General features: G+C 38.9%; 2 protein-coding genes across 3 annotated transcripts in view; both read right to left on the bottom strand.

Moving 5' to 3' along the window:
* Positions 1–2252: 2252 nt before the first annotated feature.
* On the bottom strand, positions 2253–3980 carry LOC127621706 (uncharacterized). The gene is made up of 3 exons (XM_052095426.1): positions 3898–3980; positions 2658–2882; positions 2253–2595 (listed from the first exon to the last, which is right to left on the bottom strand). Exons 1-3 carry the CDS (start codon positions 3978–3980, stop codon positions 2253–2255), a joined length of 651 nt encoding a protein of 216 aa, XP_051951386.1.
* Positions 2872–21467, bottom strand: part of LOC127622294 (ubiquitin carboxyl-terminal hydrolase 24-like) — a 91745-nt gene continuing 73149 nt past the window's right edge. For both annotated transcript variants that reach the window (XM_052096356.1, XM_052096358.1), the window contains 21 exons: positions 21159–21300; positions 20955–21074; positions 20622–20842; positions 19984–20108; positions 18165–18306; positions 17928–18078; positions 16102–16197; positions 15885–15988; positions 15158–15271; positions 12835–13045; positions 12545–12634; positions 12335–12437; positions 10108–10229; positions 9906–10019; positions 8905–8970; positions 8753–8819; positions 7667–7745; positions 6961–7036; positions 6441–6527; positions 6234–6344; positions 2872–5464 (listed from right to left, as the gene is read on the bottom strand). In XM_052096356.1, coding sequence (XP_051952316.1) covers positions 5402–5464; positions 6234–6344; positions 6441–6527; positions 6961–7036; positions 7667–7745; positions 8753–8819; positions 8905–8970; positions 9906–10019; positions 10108–10229; positions 12335–12437; positions 12545–12634; positions 12835–13045; positions 15158–15271; positions 15885–15988; positions 16102–16197; positions 17928–18078; positions 18165–18306; positions 19984–20108; positions 20622–20842; positions 20955–21074; positions 21159–21300 — 2404 coding nt within the window. In that variant the 3' untranslated portion in view covers positions 2872–5401. The remainder of the gene's footprint in view (positions 5465–6233; positions 6345–6440; positions 6528–6960; positions 7037–7666; positions 7746–8752; positions 8820–8904; positions 8971–9905; positions 10020–10107; positions 10230–12334; positions 12438–12544; positions 12635–12834; positions 13046–15157; positions 15272–15884; positions 15989–16101; positions 16198–17927; positions 18079–18164; positions 18307–19983; positions 20109–20621; positions 20843–20954; positions 21075–21158; positions 21301–21467) is intronic.

The raw sequence follows: 21467 nt of genomic DNA on the forward strand, positions 1-21467 counted from the left end.
CATGACTAGCATGGGAGCAAGCCCGGCAGCCGCGCCTTTTCTCTCACTATGTCTCTCACATAGCCCCAGCCGCTTCACGTCCTATCTTAACGCTATGAAATGAGTCCTATTCTTTCAGGGGGAAAAGACCCTGCGGAGGCCACATCCTGCCCAGTCTAGGGAGAGGTAACGTGTGTCAAATACACCACGTAATTTGTGAAGCCATAGGTCCAGCCTAATGAGGGGGGACTCTACAAGCACGGCGACCGGGGCAGCGGGGCTGCCCAAGGGAAATGCGGGTCCGTCGAGAGGGGGACCGCAACGCGGGAAATAAATCACAGGGAGTTTGCCTGAAAAGAGAACTAAGCCCGTGGAGCCCGACCCCAGTACAAAGCACCTGTGACTCATAGTGGGTCTGGCCGCAAATTGCTCTGCTGAATTCGCCGGCCAAAAGGCTAGTGAGGAGAACATCCAGGGAGCTACGCTTAGTGGCTAACCTGGGATAGAAGGCGTACTGGATAAACTTGGTGGTATGACACTAATAGTGAAGCATTCAGTGCTGTTGGACTGTATATCAGCACTCTTGGAACGCTGTTCATCCAATCAGATTGGGAGAATGGAACCATTTTATAACTATGTGTGTTTTGTCATAGGGGAGGAGCTTATCTGTCGCTCTGTTTGGACTGACAGGTCAGGGGCTTCAAGTTTTTCCACAGCTGGTGCATGCTGTCACCTTGATGGAGATGCAGAGCTGTTCTAGTTTCTCATCTAACAGTGTGTGAGCTGGAGAGGGAATAGAGGTGAGTATCATTGATAGAGAGAGAATGGAGTACTTAACAGTGATATGCACAAAATACACAAAACCGTTTCAGTTTCATGTAAATCAAGTTTTTGCTCACCAGAGTATATCAGAAAAGGACTAATTTAAGTAATTTTCTCTGACAGGAGAGAAAAGGACAGAAAGAGTGCATTGCAGTCAATGGGAATGGCGGGCAAGGTGTGTATGCTGTAGCTCGATGCTGCACAGTCCATAAGGCTAAGTGCCAGATGTGGAGAGTCCTCAGAGAGGAATGGCTGCAGAATGTCCAAGGACAGACCACCAGCTCACAGGTGACAGATGCCTTCACACTGCAGCAATGCCTTACAGCAGTGTTTGCAAATTCAAGTGAAAATGAATTAATTCGATTAATAAAGTTAAGGTCTTTCGCCAGCATCTGTGACTTGAATGCCTATTGCAATAACATTTCCAAACTATGTGGGGACTGGTCAAACTGGCTGCCACTTATGCTTTGGGAAATGTTTAATGTTACTTAAATTGGTGCTATTTTAGTACATTTCTATCTTTATACTGTGAAAGGGGTTGTTTAGAAAATGGTAATAAAGCAGTATATTGTTATATATTATATTGCTAGCTGTGTAGTTCATACATCTAGAAGAGTACTGGATGAGTATGAACTACCTGCGTAGTTCATACACCTGATATTTAAGAGGATTTGTATGGTTTCATAAACAAATATGGTGGGCACCAATTGTTTGATTTCAAAGTAAATCTGTGAAAATATCACATTGTCCCTCCAACATTAAAAAGTATCAAGTCAAATGAAAATGTAATGTACAAGTATATAACTCTGTATATCATTAATTATTACTTTAATGGCTTTGCAATATGGTCATAAATCTATGTAAATACATTAATATGATTCTATGTGCATGTTATTGTAGTCAGGCTTAATTTTGTACAATATGTAACAGAAAAAACGGACCATTAATCTGTAAAACTGTCATTTGTTTTTTTTAGCAGTGACTACTTTCGCTGTGCATATTGATCAGCCTCAGATTTTTAAACCATTTATGCATTGACAACTATTATGGACGCACTGTTTAGAATGGTAGGTACAATTTGTTTTGTAAATGTATATATTATTTAACATTTCCAGTTTTGTACAAACAACTAAAAAATCTACTTGTGCTCAGACAGTAACTCGACACACAAAAACACAATATATGAAAAGTTGCGCATTCCAGTCTTATCTTTTTATATCAAATGTTTTCATTGTCAAATTCTGATGTACAATTTAAAATGTGGTTTTAACATGCACTTACAGATTCCTTTACACGTCATACACACTCACAGCAGAAATGAATGAGAATTTAACAAATTCTTAACCCTGTCCTGACACCCAGCTTAAAACGCAAGCCTGATCACAGATCTACAGAGTAGTTGGTACAGCATCTACAGGTGTAGAAAATGTTAAAAAAGGTAAAGAAATGGCCTAAGCTGGTCTCCCAGCCTGGCCAAGGTGGTCTTCAGCTTGTCTCCCAGCCTGGCCAAGGTGGTCTTCAGCTTGTCTCCCAGCCTGGCCAAGGAGGCCTTCAGCTTGTCTTCTAGCCTGGCCAAGGTGGTCTTCAGCTTGTCTTCTAGCCTGGCCAAGGAGGCCTTCAGCTTGTCTTCTAGCCTGGCCAAGGTGGTCTTCAGCTTGTCTTCTAGCCAAAGTGGTCTTCAGCTTGTCTCCTAGCCAGGCCAAGGTGGTCTTCAGCTTGTCTCCCAGCCAGGCCAAGGTGGTCTTTAGCTTGTCTCCCAGCCTGGCCAAGGAGGTCTTCAGCTTGTCTCCCAGCCTGGCCAAGGAGGTCTTCAGCTTGTCTTCTAGCCCAAGGTGGTCTTCAGCTCGTCTCCCAGCCCGGCCAGGGTGGTTTTCAGCTTGTCTCCCAGCCTGGCCAAGGAGGTCTTCAGCTTGTCTCCCAGCCTGTCTCCCAGCCTGGCCAAGGAGGTCTTCAGATTGTCTCCCAGCCTGGCCAAGGAGGTCTTCAGCTTGTTGTCTAGCCTGGCTAAGGTGGTCTTCAGCTTGTCTCCCAGTCTGGCAAAGATGGTTTTTAAACTGGTCTCACATCCTGTCCAAGATGGTCTTTAGCTTGTCTTCTAGCCTGGACACGCTGGTCTTCAGCTTGTCTTCTAGCCTGGCCAAGGTGGTCGTCAGCTTGTCTTTTACCTTGGCCAAGATGGTTTTCAGCTGGTCTCCCAGCCTAGCCAAGATGGTCTTCAGCTTGTCTTCCAATCGAACAAGATGGTCTTCAGCTGGTCTAGATTGTCTCCAAGCCAGGTCAATTAAGTTTTCAGCTAATTTCCCAACCTTGCCAAGATTGTTTTCAGCAGGTTTCCCAGCTGGCAAATGTAGTCTTCAGCTGGTCTAGCTGGTTTACAAGCCTAACCAGCTGACAAGTGCCCAAAACCCCTATAAGACCAGCCTGGAGACCAGAAAAAAAAAAACACCAAACTATCTTAGACTGGTTTAAGCTGTGTTTTTTCCCCCCAACAGGAGTCTCTCACACATACACGGACAGACATGCAAGGAAGCACAACAAGAAAAGCAGCAACATGAAATGTTTCATGAAAGTGAAGAGCAAGTAACCAGATGAATGTGAGATAAAAAGCAGCACAAATGGTTCTGCAAATCAGCACATTTTTGTGTGAGGTGGTTTTGAGGTCCTTTCGCTGTAAACATTGAAGTAATGTCACTAAGTGTTCTAGTCTATTCTAAAAACAAAATAAGCAGCACACATTAGCGGAATCACCCTGCCAACTCAGTGAAAGAAAAATTACATGCATGGCTTAAACAGGGACCTTGAGACGCTAGATGAGTTTGAGTGCAGTCGAGCCACCACTGCATTCCAACGTGCGAGTATGCCTGTGCGTTGCTTTCACAATGAGTGAGTTCAGGCATTTCTGTAGCACATTGTCCAACGGTTTGACTGAAGGTGAGGACACAAGCAGTAGAGGGGAGGAGTCGAGTAAAGGCACAATACTGCTTTTGTGAGAACGACCCATCAATCTACAATCTCTTTTAACTCACTCTCTCCTCTCACCCTTCACCCCCTTTTCTACCCAATCCTCATCGTCCCTGCTGAAAAAACGCACCTTACACCAGCCTAAGCTGGTTGCTTGTCTTAGTTGGTATAAGCTGGTCTTTAAGTTTGGCAAAGCTGGTTTTCAGCTGGTCTCCCATCCTGACCAAGCTGGTCTAGAGCTGGATAAGCAGGTTGGCCAACTGGTATCCAAGCCTGACCAGTATCCCAGACCAGTCAACAGACCAGTAATCCAGCTTAGGCTGGTTTAAACTCCTTTTTTTCCCCCAGCAAAGCTGTCTTCCAATTTGAATTGTGCACAAGTTGTAAGTCAGACCAAACAGAAAGATGCAAGCACACAAATCAAAAAAGCTACATTTGGCAAAATTAACCCCTGAAAAGTGTATCCATGGCCGGTACAGTGTCCCTTGCTTTTAAACTACACCCCTCTAAATGCAGGCCGACAACGCAGACATCTGTGTTGGCCAGTGGAAATCATATGAAATCGGCACATGACAATATCAGAACAGACAGAAAGAGTGATAGACAGCTTCTTAATAATACAAGCAATTGCTGATTGTAGCACGCATCGTCTTTCCTTAAAGAAGAAAAGGTGTTTTACAGTGCCATACTTCTCTGATTTCACCATGTTTGTGTATTGATCTAGACAGTGCTTGCATAACATGTCTTAGGATGCATCTTTATTGATGCAATATATCTGCCACCCAATGACATTTCTTGCCTACCACTCGTGTATACATTTGTGTTGAGCCTAGTCTCCCTACATGATGTTTGATCTTCAGCATTGAAGAAATCAAGGTGAAAGATGGACAGAGAGCAGCAAAAGTCACGACTGTCCAATTGTCTCCACATCAGGACATTGTCACAAACTGAATTCAAATATAAAGTGCATTAAAAAAATACCAGCAAGAAAGAAAGGGGGAAAAAGGGTGTGATTATTTGACTCTCAAAAACTTGGCAAGTTCCTCTTTGAATAGATTTGAGGCACCCCTCAAACTGTTCAAAAAAAAAAAAAAAAAAAAAAAAAGAAAAGGAAAAAAAGGAAAAAAGGAAATCAGTAAAGGATTTTTAAAAAATATTATTTTACATTTGAAATTACATTTATGGAACACATCTTTACATTTCTCATGAACAGTATCTACGTAATTACATTGGCAAATATACGCTGACTGATTTAGTTTAAAACACCCCTTCTGGCACTGTTGTATCTTGTAGTTTTATGTAAAAAATTCAAGGAATCAAAACCCTCCATTTGTATATTGTTCCTTTTGCCTGACAGAACTCATCTAGTCAGACGTAATATCTGAATAACTTGCAACACCTGAACTGTTTTCATACAGCCAGGATTTAACCAATGACCACCAGCAAAAAAAAAACTAGATGTTTACATCTCCGACGAGGAGACCTGAAGATCGGTGACTGTTAGTTGCTGCAGGCACTCCATTTACAGTCCCAAGATCATCAAATACAGTTTTCTGATTGTCTGTTTAGATCCACAACATCTTTCTGTTGGAGGGAAACCTTTTATGTTTTGTTTTTTGTGTAAAAACAACGAGGCGAGTTAGGGGTCCACATCTTCTAAGTCACTCCGGGAATCTCCCAGCATCATTGGTGATTCTGATCCCTGAGAAAGAGCGGATCAGTGAATCGGTAAAATCGATATATGATATATAGGAAATGATTAAACAGCTCTATGGAATACATGATTCTGATTGGTCAATTGCAGCATTACGCTGTCAAATATTTGTGAATAATGGACAGACATTCGGGCTCAAAATGATATTTGACTGGTCATCCGGATATTGCTTGGTAATCTTTCCTACTTATGTGATGTGCTTCTGTTCCCTCATAACACTCTGCAATCTCTACAAGTAAGCTGATAAAATTATTTAAACTCAAATCAATATTTCATGTAAATTAATGTATTTATTTGGTGTGTAATAACTGGGATGCCATGTAATAACTGGGATGATACATGAAATATAAAAGTGAAACTTTCCTTTTTGGTTGAACAATCCCTTTAATAAATGTCATTCTTTATTAAACTTTGGAAGCTTTTACCATATCACTGTTGCCACCTTATTTCCTACTGTAAATGTATAATCGCAATATCACAGCACCATCATTTGCTATTTAATATTGCTATTCTGTGTCAGGTGGTTTTAGGGGAAGGGCATTCATGTTCTACAAGTATTTTATTGGACAAAAATGTGGATATGCTCACAAGTGCAAGATGAGTCATGAATTGTTTTGGTCCATTTCCCAAAAGAAAACGATTGTAACTATAAAATGCATAGATCATTTTAGCACAGTATTGTACTACTAGCATAGTAGTGCGAGTAGCTAGTTGACCTCAAAGCTTACAGACATGGACTACAAGAGAGATACAGTACCTGTCTGAGGCTTCTGTCCGAGTTCTCATTGGCTGGGCTGCCGTCTGAGCCATTACTGCTGCCGGATTGTTCCTTCTCATTAAGTAAAGCCGTGGCATAGGCAAGAGTGTCCTAAACAAACACACACAAAACATCATTCATTGAAATTCATGCAGCAATTCACCTCTTTAATGAAAAGCAAGTTTAACTGATAGTGCAGTCCTGTACCTGTGCTGAGATGGTACGTTGGAAGGTTTTAGCTGTGGACGTCTCGTTTGAAACGTTACTCTGAGGCGTCCAGTAGTGCTCAGACATCTGAAAAGAGGAGATAGAGGGAATAAAATAATACCAGCTGCTACTTCAGTGAAGGAATTCATCGCGCTGACAGTCGATTAATTTTTTTTATTGAATTAATTACAATATTATGATTACTTAATGGAATTAAATCACATATCTAAATATTTGCTAGCGTCAAGCAAGCCTGAGTGTGCATGGTTTGTTCTCTGCAGCTGCACGTTGCCTATACAGCTGGAGTTTCGCTCACTGCCCTCTGCTGAAAACAGGTAGTACTTCTAGCTTGAATTGCTCTAATGGTAGGAATATTCCTTATTACAGTACGGGGGACATGATCAACTGCGTAAATATTTTGAATGCATTTTATATAATTAAATCACACTGAATTAACACGTCAAATCAACAGCCCTACGAATTAGAAAATTAGTGTGTGTGTGTATGTGTAGCCTCTTGCCTTTTTCTGCAGCCACTGTACTGCCCAGCTCCAATGTCCTGAGAGCTCTTTGAAATAATCTTTAGCTGGAGAACACCTAACAGAAACACAGAGACAACACTTAACCTCCCATACACTGCAAAAAACAAAGTTAGTTCATTCATCACATTTTATCAAGGGAAGCACAAAATATTGGTGGAAAATGTATATTTTACATAGTGTTTTTTTTTTTTATTGATCTGATTGTCAATATTTAAAGCAGATAATATTGATATACTGTATTTAGAATACTCAATTGTGATTGGTCAATTATGGCATTCTGTAGTGAAATATTTTTGTTTAATGGCCACTAAATACTATAATAAACCACTGTCCCAGGCAACGATTTTCCTCATAGATGTGTGAGTTTCTTGTCTCTCATATCACTCCAAAGTCTCTTGCTTCTCACTGGTTAAAATGAACTCAACTCAAATCAATATTTCATGTCCAGTGATTTGATATGCAATGACAAGCTAATTGTACTTCCAAATCAAACAGTGAATTCTTTTGTGGAGCACAATTTTAAAGGAAGCATGTGCTTTCATATAAGTATTTTGTTTGTTAAAAAACAGGCAAAGCATATAGATTTTATAAAGTTGGCATTATTTCAGTTATCGGTCATAACATGAAGCAATTATCAGCCAATTATAATCATATCCCTAGTTTTGCAACCATATTCTAGACTTACTTCTGAGCCAGTGTGACCAGGAACTTAACACACTGGTAGCAGCGACTGCTGTCTACATTGTTGCTCTGATGCATCAAAGCTGTTAATGAGAATCACACGTTAGCACAAATCAACTTAATCAACAAATACTGCCTATTTTGTGGAGTTTTAAAGATATGGTTCACCTGAAAATAAAAATTCTCAATATTGACTCACCCTCGTGATTTTTAGAAGAATATTTCAACTCTGTAGGTTCATACAATGCAAGTGAATGGTCGCCAGAACTTTGAATGTCCAAAAAGCACAGAAAGGCAGCATAAGAGTAATCCACACGATTCCAGTGGTTAAATCCATGTCTTTAGAAGTGATAAGATAGGGGTAGGTGAGAAACAGATACATTTTGAAGTCCTTTTTTTTTTTTTTTACTATAAAATCTCCCTACCCAGTAGGCGATATGCACAAAGAATGTGAATTGTTAAAAACACAAGGAGAATGTGAAAGTAAAGATTTATAGTAAAAAAGGAGTTAAATCAGGGAAAATGTGTTGCAACAAAGTGTGTGCGTGATGCAGAAGCAGCTGTGAAGTTTGAGTGAGTGAAGTTGTTCCGAGGGAAGGTTAAATGACGTGTTTGTAAGAAAAATGCTGACAGAGAACAGACTGGACAGGAAATTGTTGATAACATATAAACCCCCAATGAATTACCGGTATACAAATACACAATTCATGCAGGTCACATTTTTATGTCGGAAAAACGGAATTCCGGACTAATCCGATAGAATCACCTCCCTGTTAATATTGATCTGTTTCTTACCCACACCTATCATATCACTTCTCAAGACATGGATTTAACTACTGAAGTCATGCAGATTACTTTTATGCTGCCTTTATGTGCTTTTTGGACTTTCAAAAGTTCTGGCCACCATTCTCTTGTATTGTATGAACCTACTGAGCTTAGATATTTTTCTAAAAATCTTTGTGTTCAACAGAAAGAAAGAAAGTCATACAACTTTTGGGATGGCATGAGGGTGAGTAAATGATGAAGGAATTTTCATTTTTGGGTGAACTATCCCTTTAAGCAATACAGATACACATGGTGTTATTCTTACCCAAAAGGCCTTTATCAGATTCAAATGCATATTTGAGTCTCTGGGATTGCAGAGGGTCCTCTACCATCTGAGAGGTAAAGGAAGACCATTATTACACCATTAAACTGTGATTAAAAGAATGGCATTTAAAATGGCACACAGCCATCCCTCACCAGGATCTCTAGGAGCAACTGAAAGACATTCTTCAGTTCATGAGGTGGAGCTGTCTCCAGGTGATTCTAGAATCAAAGTAATTATCATTAACAAAAACTATTATGAAGATGATAACAAGCAGTAAAAATGAAATACATGAACGTTACATTTATATAGCACTTTTCTGACTCTACACTCAAAACGCTTTAAAAAGTGAACAGGGGACTCTACTCAACCACCACCAGTGTGCAGCATCCACCTGGATGATGCAATGGCAGCCATAGTGTGCCAGTACGCTCCCCACACACAAGCTAATGGTGGAGAGGAGAGAGATGGAGCCAATTCATGGAAGGGAATTACACTAGGAGGCCATGACTGATAAGAGCCAATGTGGGGTGAATTTGGCCAGGACAACAGGGTTACCTACTTTTTTCGAGAGGTGTCCTGGGATTTTTATTGAAAACAGTGGGTCAGGACCTTAGTTTAACATCTCATCCGAAGGTTGGATAGTCTATAGTCTATCCATCTAAAGTCAAATATGGAAGTTTGCAAAAGTAAAATAAAAAATTTTGTTGTGTAAAAATGTGTTTGATGATTTAATCTCACAGGCATGACTTTAGACTATCATTGTTTTTTGTTGTTTTTTTTTGACAATATAAGAGTCATCTAATTTGACAAGATGTGGGCATTTAAATGACATCGCTGCTACTTGCTGAATGTTCTGATAAAGTGTTGTGTGTGTTGTCATAATCAGATGGAACGCTGCTGTTCTAAGGGATGAAAACCGCAACTAATACTGATACCGAATTCAAACAACACTGGTCACTTTCCAAAGATACAAACAAAATATAAACTATTTAAGAACATTTAAAAAGAGCTAAAACTAAACTGAAGCTAAAACAAGTCAAAATACAAAATGAATAAATAAATCTAAAAAAAACAGTGACATAGGACAAAACTATAATAACCCTGTCTAGAATTTACATGAGAGGAAGATGTGAGTATTTTTTAGGGTACCAACCTTGAGTAAATGCAGAACACCCAGTGAGAAAGGCTCGTTACAGAATGAGCAGTATGTGATCATCTCGATGAGAAACAACAACGGGCCAGACAGCTCACGCATGGCAAACATCACCTGAAACACATGTGCCTCAGTCAACAGTGAATAACAAAGCCAGATGGTGGGCAACGGAATGGTTGGAGAGAGGGAGAGAAAGTATTACCTCCATGAGATATGCCTGGCCATCAGGTTTGAAGAGCAGTGTGTTGATGTCTGGATGTAGAGGCAAAAGTGGAGAAGATGGAGGCGCCAAACCAGAGGAACTCTGCTTGAACACTCCTGGAGCTGAACACACAAAAGAACAGCATTAGAACATCCCCATTACCTAATAACTCACAATTAGAGAAGCATTCTAAAGTTTGAACACACCTGAGCGAATGTTGTTTTTTTTTTCTTTTTTTTTTACAATTTATTTGAAAAATATCTCAGCTCTGTAGGTCCATACAATGCAAGTGATTGTTGACCAGAACTTTGAATGTCCAAAAATCACAAGAAGGCAGCATAAAAGTAATCCATAGGACTCCAGTGGTTTGGTCCATGTCTTCAGAAGAGATATGATGGGTGTGGGTGAGAAACAATTCAATATTTAAAGCTGCACTATGTACACTTTGTTTTTGGATACAATTAACAAAAGTTCATTATTGAGTGAATACATAAACCAATGTCCAAAGCCATGTTCTTGTCTTACCCCGATTCATTACAGTAAGCGTACAATAATGATTTTTATTTTGAGGGAATTTGAGCAATCTGGTCAGATTTGTGTGAAATCGCAGGCATGTCACTTGTCCTTGCGTGTTTACGTCATATCCGTAAGCTGAGAAAGAAGGTCCAGGCTGTGTCGAGATGCGGGAAGCCAGTGCACCAGCTGTTCAATCAGTCCAGTCGTGGTTTCAAGAGTCTAGACAGCAGTGGAGTGAAGTCGCTCTCCTAATGTATTAAACTGTTTTTTTACTGTTTGGCGAAGTTGTTTACCTTCTATATTGCTTGGATGTTTTCTGGTAGGGTTATGAAAGCTTATATTGTTTGTCATGCATTAATGAAACAATGTGTAATGTGTACTGATCGTAACGTGCTTATAAGTCTCGTTTTTTCAATTAAGTTACTATTGCATGTATAATAATATTCATGACTTCTGAGTATTTTCGTAACATGGGTACAGTTTCAAGATTCCCAAATTGTGTCTGACGCTGGTCAATTTTTCATAGACCTACTATTGTAGCATGACGGTGCACTTGCATTGTCCACTGAGGTTGTAGATTATAATATAAATATAGTCTTCAATTAGACTCATTTCAGCCATTTCACGAGTTTCACCTCTTAAAATGATGTGTGTAGAACAATAAAAATTACAAACTTAAATGTGTATTGTGTAGTGGATAAAACGATTTAATAATCATTTTAAAATATAAGAGTGTTGTTTACCTTCCTCAAGGTAAGTAATATTTCAGTTATACATTTTTAAGTGAATAACACATTATCAACATGACAATACGTAGCTCGTCATGACGCCGCTCTGCAGGTCATCTTCATCAGATTCAAGAGCAGTGCTTACAACTGTAAATACCTTTAAAAGTAATTTGCAGATTTATGCTTCAACTGCCAGAGTGCCAAAAGTTACATAGTGTAGCTTTAATTATTATTTATTTATTTTTTTTTTACAATTAATCTTCAAGTTCACATTCTTTTATTTTTGGCGATTCACATTCTTTGAGCATATCGCTACCTACTGGGCAGGGACAAGACTTTATATTAAAACATTTCTTAAATATTGATCTGTTTCTCACCCACACCTATCATTTCACTACGTGGATTTAACAACCGGAGTCGTGTGTATTACTTTTATGCTACCTTCATGTGCTTTTTGGAACATCAAAGTTCTGTTCACTTGCATTGTATGGCCTTACGGAGCTGAAGAATTCTTCGAAAACATCTTTGTTTGTGCTCCGCAGAAGAAAGAAAGTCATACATATCTGGGATGGCATGAGGGCGAGTAAATGAGAGAATTTTTATTTTTGAGGGAACTATCCTTGTAGTAAATACTTTCCAGATAATATTCTAATAATTTCTTTTGGACTTAGGTTAATAACAATATAAAAGCAAATTATTTAATCTTGCAAAAAAGACGGGGTCCCTCGCATGGTATCATGGCATCAAATTTAAAAAACCCTCCAATCTAGAAAAGGTTACTTTGAAGAAGCTCAAATATATAAAATAGATGAGATTTGTTTAAAAAAATGTGTAACAACATCATAATTATCATACTTCAATTTGTTTTATTTCTAGTTTTAATGACCTTTATATTATCCTAAACTGGGGAAAATAATAAAGAATGAGTACATGCATCCAAAAATGTGACTGGTAGTGTAGCCTACATCTTAGTGTGTTCTTACCCTCTGTCATCTGAGAAGTGAGGTCTGTGTGCAGCACTATCAGGGCCAGTGTGTTGTGGAGATGCAGGAACTCCCGAGCCTGTGCTGAACTCCAGCGCCGGTGCTGAAACACAAAGAGCATGTGTAGGACAATGAATAACAGATTAAGAGACCAATAGAAACCTTCAGAAAATAAGGGAAACATTCATAACAAAGGGTGTCTTGTAGTACCTGGTTGTTTTGCCGGTTGGGTCCCAGCAGGAAGACAAGCATGCGGCGATAGGCTGAATGTTTGAGCAGCAGTTGACACGGCCCATAGCCCTGAAAAGTGAAAACATGCATTTAAATGTGTTCGTTGAAAACATGTTTCACTTTGCTTAAGAAATTAGCAGTCTTTAACTCTGCATGGTGTAGTAAAGCGTGTAATAAAAATTCATATTGGTCATTCCCTAAATATTCTGACAGTAAACAAAGAAAATAAACTAGCTGGTGCCCATTAAGGCCAGCTTAATCTATCTCACCCTCTGAGCTACTAAGTTACTGAAGAGGCTGAAATACTGAGAGCAGTTCTTGCAGTTGTCCGGTACGTCTTTATCCAATAGGGACAGCAGCATGTCCAAAAGACAGTCCAGCCCTGCAGCCTGGAAGTACAGAGCGGTCTCCAGTGTCTTCTCCAGGATGGTGGCCACCACGACACGTACCTCCCGCACACTACATTCTAAAAGACAGATCCTACAGAGAGAGAAAGAGATTAAGAGAGATTTAAAGAGCTGAACACCTTTTACAACACAACCGTCTATTATACTGTAGCTCTTGCATGTTACCCCTTAACGGGATAGCTTGCCCAAAATGACATTACTTTTTCATAATTTAAGACTTGTTTATACTTTCACCTGGCACCGCAGTGCGCCGCAGACACCTCCCCAAAATCTAGAGCTGTTTTTTTTTAATTCGTTATTAAGGCACCAGACAAATACTTGTATAATGCCTTTAAAATTCTTATAGTATATTTATTGACCAATTTATACAAGCATACAGATATGCTACAGTACATTTAAAATGTTCACCGCTACTATATTGTATGCTTATAAAATATGCATTGAAATGTTTGCACCCATTATCAGCCACAACTTTAAAACAACCTGCCTAATATTGTGCAGGTAAATTCTAGAGACTGTTGAAATGCTCAAACCAGCCCTTCTGGCACCAACAATCATGCTACGGTCCAAATCACGGAGACCAAACGTTTTCCCCATTCTGATGGTTGATGATTAACTGAATCTCCTGCCCCTTATCTGCATGATTTAATGCACTGCACTACTGCAACACGATTGGCTGATTAGAAAATCTCATGGATGATTGTGAACACATAATAACCATTGTATTGCTCCCTCCAGGGTGAAAATGATAAGTTTACAGGAAGCATGTCAGTGCTTGAACATAAAACAATCCAGAAAATACCCTGGTATTGTCTGAGGTGTGGCGTGATATCAGGGTAGCCCTACCATCTAATACGAACCAGCCTATTCTGAAGCAGGGCACCATGCCCCCCTACCACCCCACATTACCTCACCATTAGCCCCACTCACAAACTGGAAGCACCTCACTCTCTTACCATACATGCCTGGCATCTATATATCATGCTGATAGGAAACAGCACACAACAGGCTCTACATTAACATTCCATGACTGGCCCACCTTTCAGGTTGACAAAGCAGCTGTGTGCATATCCCACACATGTGCTATTGATTTTCAGCTGAGTGCTGCAGTGGGAATGATTATGACCACACAATTACAACCATGCAACTTCAGGTGTTAATCATGGTCAGCTTTAATCATGGTCACACCGTGTCCTAACCTGATGGCAAACAACACATGATAAAAGGTATCATTTCTATGTTAATCATGAGTTTTGTCCTAACCAGCCGTGATGAGCAACATTACATACTATCGATTGCTTATTTTCTATTTTTCAGGATGGCGTGGGTAACTCTGTCTGCTGTAAACTGGCTTCACTTAAACATGTTTTAATTTAAATTGCATGGATGATAACATTTCAAACCATGTGGTATCATCAAACTAATTTGATTTTTCTGAGCCATTTTCACAATTACTTTCAATCAACTGGTGTCTAAGTGATACAGTACAAAGACAGAATTGTACTAAACTCTCACAAATACAAGTAACAAATGTTTTGCAAAGTCTAGAAGTGGAAGTTTGACTTATTGAAATAACTAGTCCCCTATAGGTTGCATATTAACTGTAATGCACATTAAATCTCCTGAACACTCATCCTCCAAAATATGAATCATCCGGCAGACGAACGTACTATGCTTTGCAACAGTACTCACGCAGCCACATTTACGATTTGAGTTAGGGCATCAAACCCAGAGTCAAGCACCGATTTGAACTCCACTTGCAAACAAAAACTGGATTTCAAGTTTTGTTAAATAAATTGCACTTGGGTTCATCTTCACGTCGTCGTATTTGTCTGCCGTTTACTTCATTTGATATTTTGCGATTATCGCATCGGCCAATAACTGTTTGCTTGGCTGATTAATAGAAGTTTTAAAATTCCTTTGTGACAGTTCTAAAATCTACCAGTAGATTTGTCAATGGATAGGAAACTTTTTATTTTTAAGTTTATACACATTTATATGCAAATTAAGTGTTTGTTTCACTTTAGAAATTTCGTGTACATCTGATTTGATGTTAAATTGTATAAGTTTTTTTTGCATTTATATCGGTCATCCTGCTCTCTATATATTGGTATCAGCCATTGAAAAACCCATATCGGTCGATCACAACACTGTATCTTTTTTGTGTTTGATCTTTCTCACTCACTTGATGATCTCTCTTCCTTCAGGTGCCACCAGGTACTGCACCATCCACTGGCACGCTTCGCTACTCTTGGACAACAAAACCTCCACTGTAGCAATCCACTCCTCTGTGTCCACCCTAAGAGAAAGTCAAGGTCCAGACGTCAGTCTTCCCACATAGTGTTGAGTCCAATGCAATTAAATGGCACAAAAGTATAAAATATTTGCAAATAATTTTTAGCATCAAAATATTCCAATGCTGAATTTTCATTATTCCCCAATAGAGAAGATGAGTTTTGTAAGCAACTGGAAAAACAGATCTATTTTTGTATCATTTCCGAGGTCTGAAAGATACAGTAGGTTTTCATAGTACAATAATATATTTGATCTCTTTAGAAGTGGCATTCATTAATTAGTCAATTAGTAAAATGATTTGGACCCACTTTATATTAGGTGGCCTTAACTACTACGTAAATAACCATTTGACAAAATGTACTTATGAAACCTAACTCTAACCCCTAACCCTAACCGTACTCCTAAACATACCCATACCTCAACAGCAAATATGGGAATTTTGTAGAGCAACTTGTAGTTACACAGTAAATACATAGTCTTGTATGTATTTAATGTTAGTAGATAGTAGTTAAGGCCACCTAATATAAAGTGTGACCAATGTTTTTCATGCCCAGAAGTCTCACTAGGTATAAACAGGTCTTGAGTTTAGGTATTGTGAACAGAAAGCAGTGTCCCACCGGAGTTTCTTCTTAGTACGCAGGTACGTGTGGAAGAGAAACTGGACTGCTAGCTGCAAACTGGTTTGCGCCATGGCCTGATATGATGGATGCTTCAACTTTGTCTGAGAGAAAGAAAAAGGTAAAGCATAAAGATGATCTGATGGAATATATATATAAAGTGCTTACAGACGCTTTGAGTTCATCTTGCCTGCGATAAAGAAGCAAAATAGCTTACCGCATTGACAGAGGCCAGAGACAGAGTGAAGCTGAAGTAATCGCTGTTATATACGTCTCTGTTCTTCATGAACTTCAGATTCTCATCTCTCACCATCTACACATCCAACAATAAGGAGTGTATGTCAGACATGCCTAAACACTTGTGAAATCCCTCAAAACAATAATCAGCTGAGAAGATATAAACAATAGACACTCTCTCTTATTTACACAGTATCGTATATACAGTGCTGTGAAAAAGTATTTGCTCCATCAGTATTTGCTGATTTCTTCTATTTCTATGTATTTTCATACTAAACTGTTTTAGATCTTCAAACGAGATATAACATAAAATAAAGGCAACCTGAGTTAACACAAAATACATTTCAATTATATATATATATATATTCTTTGTTGAAGCAAAGAGTTATCCAACACCTATATCACCCACATGAAAAACAAACTGCCACCTTAAACTTAATAACTGGTTCTGCCACCTTTAGCAGCAACAACTGCAACCAAAGGCTTCAGAGGATCTCTCTTATTTTGCTTCTTTTGAGACATCCAGAGGTGGACTTCATGTTTCCCTCATTTATTGCAAGTCACCCTGGCCCTGAAGCAGCAAAGCGTCCCCACACGGTCACACTACCACCAACATGCTTGATGTTCTTTTTGAAGAATTCTGTGTTTCATTTACGTCAGATGAAATGGGACCCCTGTCTTACAAACAGTTCCACTTTCTACACATCAAGGTATGTTTTGGCAAAATTCAGACGAGCCTTAATGTTCTTCTGGGTTAGCAGTGGTTTTCGCCTTGTCACTATTCCAGGGATGCCATTTTTGGCCAGTGTCTTTCTGATAGTGGAGGCATGAACAGTGACCTTTATTGATGCGAGAGAGGCCTGCAGTTCCTGGATGAGTCATTGCTGTGCTCTTGAAGGAATTTTGGAGGGTTGGACACTTCAGGGAAAGTTCATTAATGTGCCAAGTTTTCTCCAATTTTGTTAGAAATAGCTTTGTAACCCTTCCCAGACGGATATATTTCAATCACCTTTTTCCTCATAATTGGAATTTCTGTTGATTTGATTGGACAGGGCTGGCAGTAGTCAGGACTGGGTGTGTCTAGTCCAGCTGAACCCCATTATGAATTCAGTTTGATAGATTTGGGGATTTAGTAACTATGGGGGCAAATACTTTCCCCACACAGGCCCAGTTGGTGTTGGATAACTTTGCTTCAATAAATAACATTATCATTTAAAAACTAGATTTTGTGTTTACTCAGATTGCCTTAATTTTGTTAGATTTTAATTTTTGAAACAATTTAGTATAAGATATACACAAAAACAGGAGAAATCAGGATGGGGCAAATACTTTTTCAAAGCACTGTATACCTAATGATATTGAGATGAGTTTTTAGTGGTAAATGTAGAAAGACCTATTCACATCAAGCTGCAAAAAATACATGACAAAAACATCTTTAAAAAAGAAACTTATTAAGGCCGAAAAGATGATCTGTTGTTTTTTTATTTGATTATAATTTTTACATTAATCTCACACAACACACTCACACACACACTCTCTCACACACACAAAATCCTATTATTTGTGATTTACACAACAGAATTGTTTCTCTTCTAAACTTTTTTTTCTTTGCTTTTGATTAATGTAATGATCTAAAATGTGCACTCTACTAGATTATGAATGTGAAACAATCAAGTCTGTTCAGTAACATGGGCAAGGGGATTTGCATGGGATTTGATGCAGAGAGTAAAAATATGCAAACATATTTTGTACTTTCTTATTATTTAAATCACACTGGACTTGTGTAGACAGGCCATTAAACTCTACCTGATAGATCCTTGCTGGCATCTTCTCCACAAAAAGCCCCTTCTTCTCTCCTTTCTTGACCAGCCGTGTGAGCAGGGTGAGGCGGTCATTGTTGGCTCTGGGTGGCCTTGGGGAGGATTGGGGTGAGATCTCTGGAGAGGAGGGGGCTGACCTGAGGAAAAGATTGAGAATCAGAACATTTATTCACATCCATATCATTCAATTATTCATTGAGAAGGAGATAAGACGTCAACTCACAGTGAAAGATCCTCTGCCTCCTGCCTCATGATGCTGACCCGACTCTTTTTAGGCAGCACCGGGGAGTTCTGGTCACTGATCCGTTGGTAAAACAGCATGTAAGCATTCCAGTAGCGCCGCCGCATGTCCGGGTATGGATTAGCTATAGCATATAAACACATTAGAGTAGAGATCAACTAGTGGAGATCATAAGCATTAGTATTTAAGGCCAACACCAATTACAGTTGAAGTCAGAAGTTTACATACACCGTAGCCATATACATTTAAACTCAGTTTTTCACAATTCCTGACATTTAATTGTAGAAAACATTCCCTGTCTTAGATCAGTTGGGATCACTACTTTATTTTAAGAATGTAATATGTCAGAATAGTAGTAGAGAGAATAATTTATTTCAGATTTTATTTCCTTCATCACATTCCCAGTGGGTCAGAAGTTTACATGCACTTTGTTAGTATTTGGTAGCATTGCCTTTAAATTGTTTAACTTGAGTCAAACACTTAGGGTGGACATCCACAAGCTTCTCAAAATAAGTTGCTGAAATCTTGAGAACTGGTGTAACGGAGTCAGGTTTGTAGGCCTTTGCTGTTGTTCTGGGATTCATTCGCACTTTTCGCACAAAACTACATTCATCTCTAGGAGACAGAATGCGTCTCCTTCCTGAGCGGTACCGGCTGCGTGGCTTATACTTGCATACTATTGTTTGGAATACAATTCCATTTGGAAATTGCTCCCAAGGATGATCCAGACTTGTGGAGGTAAACAATTTTTTGGCTGATTTCTTTTGATTCTCCCATGATGTCAAGGAAAGAGGCACTGAGTTTGAAGGTAGGTCTTAAAATACATCAACAGGTACACTGCTAGTCGACTCCAATTAGCCTATCAGAAGCTGATTAACTAATTGCATAAAGGCTTGACATCATTTTCTGGAATTGTCCAAGCTGCTTAAAGGCACCATTAACTTTGGAATTGTGATACAGTCAATTAAAAGTTAAACAATCTGTCTGTAATAAATTGTTGGAGAAATTCCTTGTGTCATGCACAAACTATAGTTTGCTTTAATTTTGAGTGATTAAAGAAATTAGTTTTAATAACTTCAAACTAACTGTATGTTTACTTCTGACTTCAATTGTATATTTGTGTCTGATAACTGATGTACAACACATTTTTAATTAATGCTTTATTTGAAATTTTTGACAAAAATAACAAAATAATCTGTAGCTTAACTGGATGAGCATGGGGCTAACAACATTAAGGTCATGGGTTCGAGGGAACAAACATACTGATAAAATGTAAAGCTTAAATTCATTGTTAGTAACTTTGCATTACAGCATCGGCCAAACCAAAAGGAATGTTGCAATGTAAATAATCAATCGATTACACAATATAAACATAATATGCATTCTAAATATATGATTTTTAATAATAATAATCCTATATATATATATATATATATATATATATATATACACACACACAGAAAATGTGTTGTCAAAAGTATTAATTTATTTATATTATTTATTAAAAGTATACCCACAAGATGTAAACAAATTGCATGTTAACATGATTTTAGTGTGTTAAAATCACTTACTAACTTTTACTGTGTAAAGTTAAAGCCAATTTTACAACTTCTTTGCCATGATGATGTAATGTCAACAAACCCTAGTTAAACAAATTTACAGCTCAAATAATACATGAGTTTTAACAGAAGAATTAAAATAAGTGTATATAATATTAATATAAACAAAAGTGGCATTTAAACCCATCTGGGATAAGGGTAGGATGTGCTGCATTGGTGTATTTATATGAATTTCAACTTACACTGGTCGTACACTTTCGGTCTGTACTCTCCTCCAAAACACTCATACTCCAGTGTCTCATCGTTCATGTCAAACTCCTCTACAACATTGTCATTAAACTTATACCAGCGTCCTCGAGCACTACCCCTAAAAGACAAGACAAGACGATTATGGGAAAGAGATATTGCTTAGTTCATAGTTGTCACACTGACATTCCTTTCGATCCCTGAAAGAATGCTCCAGTTACAAGGCATAATGCTGCCAAGCATATGGGACAGTTAAAGCAGTCCATAAAAACACTCTGGCCACAAACAGAAGCATAGGCCCGCCAGAGACTCATAAATACACATACATACATGCACAAAGGGGAAAAAAGACCACCCAGTATCATTAAACCTATGTTTCAGAGATTGTGGTCACTGAAGTACGTCTATGCACTATATATGGACTATATTACGGAAATAGACACTCCGCAGAACTTTATAAACACAAGCCATCTGGGACTTTTAGTACATGTCTTGAGCAACGTTTTGATGCATGTGGTAATTAATGGTGTTTTCTAAAGCAAACATCAATCTTGCTATTGCTCTTACTAAGGATTAGAGATCTGAACAAACCATAGGCCCAAGTATTAAACTTTGGAGCATAAATTGCTCTCACCGGCGGTCTTTGATGAAAGAGTAATAGTGTCCCGCATGGGCCTGTCCACTGTGCACCACCACTCCCACCAGTTCATAGTTCTCAGAGATGGTAACTTTCTTCCGAGGCGATCCACCAGAGCCAGCCTCGCCCCCTCTCCCATTCTCCCCGTGATCCGCGCTCGAGTCCTGACGGGCCATTCCTGACACCGTGTACGGCTCCATGTTCAGCATCCATGGGAACTTAAATCACAGAGTGAACACATATTACTCCGGTTTGCTAAGTGGATTCAAATTAATTAATCATAGAAATAATAACAGACAAAACAGTTATCACTTGATACAAGGATCTTACTCTGATCTGCTCGTCATATTTGATGGACCGGCCACTTTCCCAGTCGAAGCCAAAGCGCATGAGGTGGATGACCAGCACACTGGGCAGAGACTTTATACAGGTCCGCTTCACAGTGGTCCGCTATAACACAAAGTGTGAGCACACTGTAATGTATTACTGCAATTCCCTAAAGTCTTTTATAAAAGACATTACACACAACTGTACCTTCTCTTTGCACTTTTCACAGTAGTAAGCATTGCTGCCATCCAGCACTTCTCCTCTAACAAACTGGTCCAGAGAAATCTCCAGACTCTGACACGACGTCACACCCAAGTTCAAAGCCATGAACGTCTCCTCACGCTCATACCTGTAAACCACAACCACAAGCCAATTATTTCCTCACCCTAAACCTATATAATTATTCATTCTGCTAAATTTCTCAGTCATAGTGGTTTATAATGACAAGTGTGAGTAAATGATGACAGAATTGCAAATTATTTCTTGAAGACATGATTAAAGCTTCATACAGGCTGT

Source organism: Xyrauchen texanus, chromosome 28, assembly GCF_025860055.1.
Source record: "Xyrauchen texanus isolate HMW12.3.18 chromosome 28, RBS_HiC_50CHRs, whole genome shotgun sequence".
Taxonomy (NCBI): domain Eukaryota; kingdom Metazoa; phylum Chordata; class Actinopteri; order Cypriniformes; family Catostomidae; genus Xyrauchen; species Xyrauchen texanus.